This window comes from Sander lucioperca, chromosome 1, assembly GCF_008315115.2.
Source record: "Sander lucioperca isolate FBNREF2018 chromosome 1, SLUC_FBN_1.2, whole genome shotgun sequence".
NCBI classification, from domain to species: domain Eukaryota; kingdom Metazoa; phylum Chordata; class Actinopteri; order Perciformes; family Percidae; genus Sander; species Sander lucioperca.
In genome coordinates, this window is record NC_050173.1 from 19,852,897 (window position 1) to 19,862,791 (window position 9,895).

Sequence of the window (9,895 nt, forward strand, 5' to 3'; positions counted from 1 at the left end):
ATTCAAAATGACTTCTGTGACCCTGACTTCCATTTGTCCTTTTTATTTGTTATGTCCCAATGCTACACATCCTTGCTACACTGATACCACCTCTCTCCCTCGGTCCTCAGGTGCTGCAGGGGGGCAGAGGGGGTTCCTGGGCTGTATCCGAGCCCTGCGGATGAACGGAATCACCCTCGACCTGGAAGAGAGGGCCATGGTGACGCCCGGGGTCAAGCCCGGTTGCCAAGGACACTGTACCAGTTTTGGCATGTACTGCCGGAACGGAGGGAAGTGTGTGGAGAGGTACAACGGCTACCTGTGTGACTGCACCGCCACTGCCTATGACGGCCCGTTCTGCACCAGAGGTGAGAGGCGTTTTTGGAAATACAATTTCAGTCCCTAATTGAAGGTAGATCATGGGACTATAAACGCCACAAATGCATCACGCTGCTTTTCATCTTCAAAACTTCAATTGCAAGATGAATCAATCTCTCTTTGTGTGGGCTTTCAGGTACTATTTTATGTCTGATTTTATTTCCACTTTGCCAGCACTGCAGGGTTTTTTTGTGCAATTTTTATTTCCTTTATTCTCTTCTTCAAACCTCACAACTACCTTTTACGCTCAGAGTTTTAGGATTACACACTGAGTCATAATCTCTCGGCTAACACTTTTCCAACAGGGTTTACGGGCATCTTTGTAAAGCCACGTTATCATTGGCATTGTCTCTTTTTAGTTTACAAAGCCAGAGGCAAATAGTGCCATGATTACTGCTGGAGTAGTTTCAATGAGCTTCATTGCCTGACAACCAACTGTGATTTTTGCTGTGCTATGTGATTGTGCTTACTTCCTATTCAGTTTGGAGCCGTCGGTGTTGAAGGTGTTTGGTCTTATGATAAAAGGCATCGATTGAGAGTGATAGTGTGCTTACCCACCAATTCTCCCTGACTGTAGAGTGCACTGACTGAATGCTAAAACTGTGCAAATGCAGAGCTGAGAGATCATACTAAAAAAACAAAAAGCAAGTCACTTTACTAAGCCATGGGTAGCTCTAGGTTATTGAAGTTGAGAGATGAGAAATGTCACACTGTGACTCTGCATGTGCACTGTTGCATATTGCTACTACAGTACATCATTTTTGTTTCACAGGGATTCATTAGATACAGCATTAAAGTTGTACTTCCCAAAACAAGTTTTCATAAAATGCTCTGGGGAGAAGAGCAGTTGTTGTCAGAGGCTTTCTGCAAGCTCCCAGTCAGAGTTGATCCCCGACACGTGAATTAATTTGTTTCCTAAAGCCTAATAGTGTTTTTTCCCTGTGCTCTTGGCAGGGGGGTGACAAGATGACAGAAACACAAAGTGTGCGTGCGTGCGTGCGTGCGTGAGTGTGTGCATGTGTGTGCGTGTGTGTGCGTGTGTGTGTGTGTGTGTGTGTGTGTGTAAGGGAAGAGGCTGACAGTGTGTGGTGATAGGCTACTGTAAGACATGAGAAGACCTCCTCTGAATCCTGTCATAACCAATCAGGCATTTTGGGATTTAGAGAATAGAGATTACTGTCTGTGCGAGGGTGTGTGTGTTTATGTATTAGTCTATCTGTGTCAGAAAAAAAAGAAAGGCAAAGAAAGGGAGAGAGCACACCCTTGTGTCTGTTTGTTTCTTTGCATGATATATGTCTCCCCTCTTTCTCTTCTGTCTCCTCCTTTCCTTCTTTTCTCTGCCTCCAGTCCTCTTCTTTGTTTTCCTTTCTTCACACATGTTCCCTCTTTTTTATTCTCATCTCTTTTCTATCTCCTGTCCCTTTTATACGTTTCACTGCTTCCTCTTCTTGCTCCGCTTTGTGCTACTCTCCTCCCTATCGAAAATCTTTTCCTTTTCTGTCTTCTACATTTTCGCTTTTCTCTTCTCTTCTCCAAACCTTCATCTGCTTTTCATATTTCTCCCCTCCATTTCCCCCCTTCATCTCTGAACCTACCCTTGCTCCTCCTCTATTTTTTCAAGTCTCATTTTACTCTTGTCACTCTCCATCCTCTTCCTTTTTCTCATTTCCTTCTTTTTCTTTCTATTCCTTTCATTTCTTTCGCTTTCTACTTTCTTCACCCCCTCCTCTTTTTCTCTGCTCCCTTTTTTCCCATTTACACCCACCTGCTCTGCCTCTCTTCTCTCTCTCTTTCCTGCTTTTTTACTGTTTCCCCTCTACATTTTCTTTTCTTTCTCACCTCTTCCCTCTCTTCATTCCTACTCCGACTTTTCTCCTCTCCCAGTTGCCCCTCTCCTTTTTTCCCTTTTACCGAATTTTTCCCCCTCTCTCCCAGCGAGTGAAAAATGCATGAAGCCAGCCATAATTGCATAGTGCATTTCCATTGTATCCATATTTACACACAGCTCAGGGGACCCTGCAGTATTATTATTATATACTCTCATTCTTCTGCTTTTCTGCCCTTGAGGGTCACATGGAGCCGATGTGCATGTGTACATATACATAGACACACACACGCATTTGCAGAGACCTGAGGCCTGTACTACGAATCAAGATCAACATTTCCTGGATTTCTTTCAGTGATCCGGCTTCACCTAACCTAACAACCGTGGTCCCGCATAAGCTGTATCACGACGCTGGTTATCAACTAGTTCAGTCAACCCAGGTTTTTTCAATCTAGAGACATGCGCGTTCACATAAAAGAGGCGGTGTTTGCACACCACGACCAATCGCAAACATCTACCAGAGCTGCATCTTTTAAACAAGAAGAACAAACTATAATTCTACATAAATATGAAGAACACAGACACGGTTTAACAGGCAAAACGCAGGAAAGAAAGCTGGCAAAAAAGCCGACGCTGTTATGCGTAAATCACAACGCTTAGCTTATCAATATCCAGTGGTGTAGTCTACGTGATAGTAAGCTCCAGGATTTCCATATACTCACTTAAAAATGCCCAATGACACGTAACAACATACTTTCCATTATATGTTTGATATATTTTGAATTGTCATCTGTGCTTTTTTCTTCACATAGGCTCAATGGAGGTATTTCACCATAAATTGGTGCATAAAAGTGTATCGGAAATGAAGTCGTTGATGCTTAAAACTTCCCTGGGGGAGGACACCCAGACCCCCCACTATGATATGCCCCCCTCCTCCCCCAAAGGCAGATTCTGGCCAATATACAGTACAGTACACCCACTACAATACATTAGACTAAACTGGTCACTTCCCCATCAGTTTAGGCTTTTATTTCAGTTGCAACCCCAGCAGTGGTGCGCAATCGTGAGAGAAAATAAAAAAAAACATAAAAACATAATTTAAACCGATGTGCGCATTGGCAAAACACGACTAAAGAAGGCAACAAATAGCCTATAAGTAATTCCCTCTGCTGAAAATCTATATCTTTCATAAAAATACCCATCAGGGAATGTTAACGGGGTTGTCGGTCTCTAAATGTTTTAACTTTTATGAGCGCACCTCTCTCTCTCTCCGCGAACCGAGCTCCAGCTGATCTTCTAAGAACGGTGACGCCGTTATCAGTCGAGTATTGATTGGTCAGTGGGCGGTGCTTTTACACCGGTTGATCTCTAATCTCCAACATAACCTGCTCCCGACCAGGTTAGGCGTTCAGCATAAGTTACCACGGCGATTGAACCCGATCACAAGTGATCCACCTTCATAGTACAGAAAACCCTGGGTTGAGCCTGAAGTTAGCTCGTTAACGCCAAATCTCGCTTCGTAGTACAGGCCTCTGGTTAGGTTTGCATGCTTGCACAAATTCCCTTTCCAATACTTCTTCACGTTCTGACATAAATCACGCACACACACACACACACACACACACACACACACACACATATATATATATATATATATATATATATATATATACACACACACACACACACACACACACACACACACACACACATACACACACACACACACACACACACACACAAACACAAACACAAACACACACCTAAAGATTCCCTCTTTTGCTTCCAGACAGTTGTGTGTGTTGCTGCTGAGACTCTGGGCAGCACCTCGGAGTCTCTTTACTCTTTTTCTCAGCAGGGCAGAAAAGGCCGAAACAGGTTACTCTAAGGATCCACTTAATCTTCAGTTTGTATGAATAAAGATAAAATGTAAGAATAGCTTTTAAAGTTAAGCGGAAGGCAAGATTTGGGCCGTTTGCACAAGCTCTTCGTACAGTTCAAACTAAGTTATAATGCAAGTGTTGGCAAACACTAAATGAAAACAGGTTAGGTAGTTATATAGAAATTACTTGTTAATAGTAATTTATTACCGCAAACTGCCAGGTGTAACTGTTGTGCAGCTAACTTAACCCTTCTGTTTTCCTCGGGTCAAATTTGACCCGTTTTCAAAGTTTCTATATCAGAAATTTGGGGTTTCTTTCAACCAAATTGTGAAAAAAAATAACGTGGATGGTTCCATACACCACTCTTCACAGGTAAAATAAATGATTAGTTCACTACTTTCATTGAATTTGGGTATTTTATTTAATTTTACAGCATTTGAAAAAAAAAAAAAGCTTCAAAAACGTGGGGACAAAAACGTCCACAAAAAAACAAAGTGTCGAAAAAGGTAAAAAAAAAAAAAAGGACGTTAAAAAAAAGGGTTTAATTTAAAATTTTGACCCAGATAAACAAAAAGTTTCATGGTCGACGGGAAGACAACACAAGGGTTAATTAACTGACAAAGCTAACATTAGCTTACTAATGTGACACGTTTAGAATGAAAAGTATGGTGAAAGAAATATGGAATTTGATTAAAAAACACTAAGAAAAATTATAAAATGTTCTTTAATTATCAAATAAAGAGATTTTTTAATTATTTTTCAAAAAAATAACACAACAATGACTTCATAAAGTTAGCCAGGTTAGCGTTATCGGATATTTCTCACGGGATCATATCTATGTTCCGAGGGTGCTATGTTCCCCAGCTCAGTATCCTCTTTGTATGTCACATTAAGTAAACCTTTGAAAGGGTTTTATGTTCTATACAATGTTTTTGACCTAGGTCAAATGTGCAATGTACCTGTATGTTTCCCTGGGTCAATATGTTGAAATCACAGCTTATAGCCCACTGATGTTATACTCTTTGAAACCTACGCCCTCAAATGTGCAGACAAGACCGTTTTCTTGATGAATACTAGTAACTCTGAAACGCACGTATTTCTCTATGTATACATAGATTTACTTTCATTTATAGAGGATTGGCAGTCCACCGGCCTCCGAAAACATTCATTTTTGGAAGCTGGCTAACTGAACAAACTGACAATGCTAACGTTAGCTTGCTAATATAACACATTTAGAATGACCTGTAAAAGAGGGGTGGCTAATATGCAGTATCTGACCTGACACATGATAACATTCTGTTTAATGTATGATGTGAATGTAGTTGTGAGGTAAGAATAAAAAAGGCATGTGACCATTGTGACCATGTGACCAATCTATGGACCATTTGTCCATAGATTGTGATGGTTGTTATGTTGATTTGTTTTTCCATATGTCGTCTGTAACTGATTCAAGGCATTCGTTCAAGCATGCTGCTCTGTCAGAAATACTGCATTTTGTCTGATTGAAGTCTGATTCAGTTATTCCCAGAGGCATGGATCACTGCAGACAGTGAACAATCCATCTGCATCAAAAAACCCAAGTGAGGAGCAGGCTATTTGAAAACTTCACAAGCTCTCCGCCTGGTTAACGCAGAACAATTGGTAAAATGGGTCTCTCCAGACTTCCAAAGCCTGAAACTATATCAGTGCACAGCAGAATAGAGGATAGAATTGTGGTGTAGCTGAATGGAAGTGAGGTTTTGCCTGTACACCGATAGCAGTCAGAGATCTTGCCCATTTTCTAGTCATAAGCCTTATATTAAATTCAAGTAATGTAGCGTGAAATATTAATTGTACTGTGTCCGAAAAGGAGACGATGGGTAAAGTGAAGCTTTAAAATAAGATGCATAAATGTGTTCACTTAGTATTCTTCACCCATAAGGGGTGTAGTTATACATTTTCACTTCTTCCACAGAGGGAAGGCAAACATGTCAAGTATATTATATATTATATTATATATTATTATTATATTATATATCAAATATTCCATGGCTTTTACACACACACACACACACACACACACACACACACACACAGAGCCTGAGGCTCGCTGCTTTCTCTGTAACCATTCTTTTTAATTTCACGCACATTGTGCCTTTTTCTCTCCTCTGTAACTGACACACGGATATTGTGCATCCGTGCACACACACACGCACACACACGCACACACACACACACACACACACACACACACACACACACACACACACACACACACACATTAACACAAACAAGAGGCATAACAGGAGTATTGAAAAATAAGGTCCCTTCTTCTCAACACTTGATAACGAGAATCAATAAGCCTCCTGGAATGGCTGGAATATGCCATTAGGTCTGTTAATGTACTGTTAAACAATGTATTGTTTGGTTTCAGATGCTGGAGCACAGCAATTTAACACCACTTTACTTCACCTCCTGAACAGAGCCATATTTATGTGTGTGCTTATTTCTCTCTGGCCGTTAAATATGTCTACCTCATTGTGTCTTGGCATGTGTGAGTTTATGAGCGCTTCCCCGTGGCTTCTTTTTGATGGAAGGTGTTTTTCTTTTCTTTCTGTTTGTGTGTCTTTCTGTCTTTTCTATCTTTTATCCTTGCTGTTGTTGTTGCGGTATGTTTGGTTTTGCATATTATTCAAAATATGATCGTTCAACTCTTTGTGATGTAAACTTTACCAGGCAGTATTTGTTGTATTTGTGTGTGTTCACCTGCTTACATCTTATTTCCGTTATCATTTATTCTTATATCTTTTTTCATCTCATCTCAACCCCCAGATGTTGGGGGTTTCTTTGAGGCAGGAACACTGGTCAAGTACAACTTCATGCCCGAAGCAGTTGCAGGAGCCAGTAGGGACACAAAGATCCTGACGCACCAGCTGATGCCACATGAAGTGAATCTAACAAAAGAGGAAGTGGCTTTCAGTTTCAGCACATCCAACGCTCCAGCTATTCTGATGTATGTCAGCTCCAAGACGCAGGATTATCTGGCTGTGGTTCTAAGGCAGAACGGTAATGGTCCACACACTCACGCAATTTGTGGTTGCTCACCACTGAGAAGTCTGCTTGCAGTAATGCTTGTTATTTCTGCAAAGTACATGCTTAAAGGCTGTCCTTGCAGCACAGTTTGGAAAGTTTTATAATCTCAGAAAATCCTCCCCAGTCAGCGGCCTCCCACGGAGCCGCTGACAGGCCGCAAAGTGCTTTGATAAAATAGAAGTAATACAAATTTGACAGTGCCATCTAGCGTTTCAGCCAACAATGTGCATTTCCACTAAAATAAAGCTACATATACTCACACTATCTAGGGCTGCTGCTAGAAATGTTTAGGTCCCATGCACACTCAGGGCCCTGAGACAGTAAATATCTATAATCCCCTGTCAAGCTGTGGCCGTCTGAATCTTTCGGGGTTTCACCCTGTATTCCTCACCCCTGCTTGCCCCATCACTTTGAAAAGAAAATAAACTACATTTTGGCCTTAAGTGCCCAGGTCAACCAGAATACTATGGTGGCAATTCTTAGGTGTCATCAATTATTAATACACTCTTTATAGAGTGTGGTCTAGACCTACTCTATCTGTAAAGTGCCTCGAGATAACTCTTGTTATGATTTGATACTATAAATAAAATTGAATTGAATTGAATTGAACTAACTACTTATGGATTCGTCAGCAATCATGTTTTTACAGCCAGTGCTTGACAAATTCATTGTATTCATTCCGGTATTTATTGATGAGAGCTTATGCTTAAATCATTTTAGAGAAGTAGAAGAAAAGCAGAGATGTGAGGTTGCATATAACCAGACCAGGTTTCAAACCATTGGCTTGTACGTCTTCAGGTTCTCTACAGGTGCGGTATAACCTGGGAGGACTGAGGGAGCCATTTTCTATAGATGTAGACCAGCGTAACCTGGCCAACGGACAGCCACATAGCATCAACATGTCCCGTGTCGACAGAAGCATCACCATCCAGGTACAGACCTCGCACACACACACACACACACACACACACACACACACATTTTTTAGGATTTTAGTTGATGATTAGAACACAAAAGACATACGTTTCAATTATAAAGACGTACTTATAAGCGAGTGTATGTGAGGGAGTGTATGTGATTGCCATCCCGCACTCACAAACACTAGAGCCAGCGTTAAGTCAGAGGGGAGAGCAGTGTCATGTTCTGTCTTCTGCTGTGATGAAAGTGCTTGTCCTCTGCCACTGTTAATCCACTTCCAGTAGACAGCCTAAGTATAGCAACAGAGAGAATACATCAATCTGTGTGTGTTTGTATGACTGCACGCTGTTGTGTGATTGTGGCGGCATATCTTTGTGTGTCTGCCGTGCATGGCTGCGTGTGTATTAAGAAGAAGAAGAAGAGATACTTTTATTAATATAAAAGAGGCAGAGCAAGAGAGACTGAGCATGGTTGTGCTTGTGAATGACAATGCGTTTGCTTACGTATGTTTGTGTGTATCTGTACTTCTGGGTTTGTTTGTGGGTCTGTTTGTGTGCTCTTGAGTTTTGTGCAGCTAAACAGCTTAGTGCAGATCAATACAGCCAATCCTCAGTCAGTAGCTGTCAAGGAAAAGCTAAACTATTACAGACTTTGTTCTGGGCTAAAATGCTCCGATTTGGCTCCAGGCTGCAGTTTAAGGAGGACTCTAAATGCATGACTGCCACCTGTAAAACCTAGTTATTGATTGCATCCAGAACCAAATAAATTTGTATTTGCATGGGCTTGAATTGAACATCTACACAACAGTTTGTGTATGCACGGCCTCCTGTAGAATGTAGTTGTTCAGCCATTTCATACAGTATGTATATTCATAATTCTTAGCTGCTTTGCCTAAATATCCAGAGATGAGCGCACTCGCATACTCACATGTGGAGAGCCCAACTACCTCATAGTGGCCAGAGGGAGACATTGCAATAACCAGAGCCCTTGACACACCTTCTCTCTGCGGAATTGCTGAACCGTGTAGAGAGCATCATGTCAATAGTTCTTACTCTAACTAATATCCCAGCTATTTGCTTACACGCTACACTGTTTATTCTCTATGGATTTAATGCTCATGCTGACAGAATCAAATTCCCCTGCAAGCATCAATGGAGTTTGATCTCATCTGCTGTATCATCTTATTCATGCTACCCTCATGGATTACTTTCCATCCATGAAACACTTGACCTAGGTTTGTACCACCTCTATTTAGGGAATATTGTAGAGAAAAAGGTGTACCTTAACACCATATTCACTGTGGAAATAAAAACTATGACTAAACTAGGCCATAGATGTAATTTGATTTGATTTAATTGGGAAAATTCATCATTTTTTAAATGAGGAAAAGAATCCTGCAAATGTGGAGGTGTTGTACAGATAATGCAACCACTGTATTAACACGTTAGAAGACATGAAGTATGAATGGGAAAATGGACAATACTGTATATGAACCACAACATGTTTGCAGGGTGTTTAAATGAATACATTTAGAAGATATTGACACTAAGGAAATGTATGAAATACATTAGATATGAATACATTAAACATAATAAAGACAATCTCAGTTAGGACGTGTTTCTTCACTTGCATTAGTCATTGGATACAAGATAGAATATAGTGCAGTCCAAATAACGTATGGATATATAACAGTGAATATATAATTAGTTGTGTTCTTTCTAATTCTGGCTACCGTGCCAAGATGTCACCCTCTCTTGTGATAAATACATGTCCAAATGAAGCCCCCTTCACTGTTGTTTTCATTAAGGTGTTATAAAGTGTTGACCAGAATGAATCACAG

The 9,895-nt window shown here is 40.8% G+C and overlaps 1 protein-coding gene across 2 annotated transcripts in view; it reads left to right on the forward strand.

Moving 5' to 3' along the window:
* Nucleotides 1-9,895, forward strand: part of cntnap2a (contactin associated protein 2a) — a 358,406-nt gene that overhangs the window by 326,996 nt on the left and 21,515 nt on the right. For both annotated transcript variants that reach the window (XM_031282240.2, XM_031282241.2), the window contains 3 exons: nt 111-347; nt 6,877-7,110; nt 7,936-8,069. In XM_031282240.2, the coding sequence (XP_031138100.1) occupies nt 111-347; nt 6,877-7,110; nt 7,936-8,069 (605 nt within the window). The remainder of the gene's footprint in view (nt 1-110; nt 348-6,876; nt 7,111-7,935; nt 8,070-9,895) is intronic.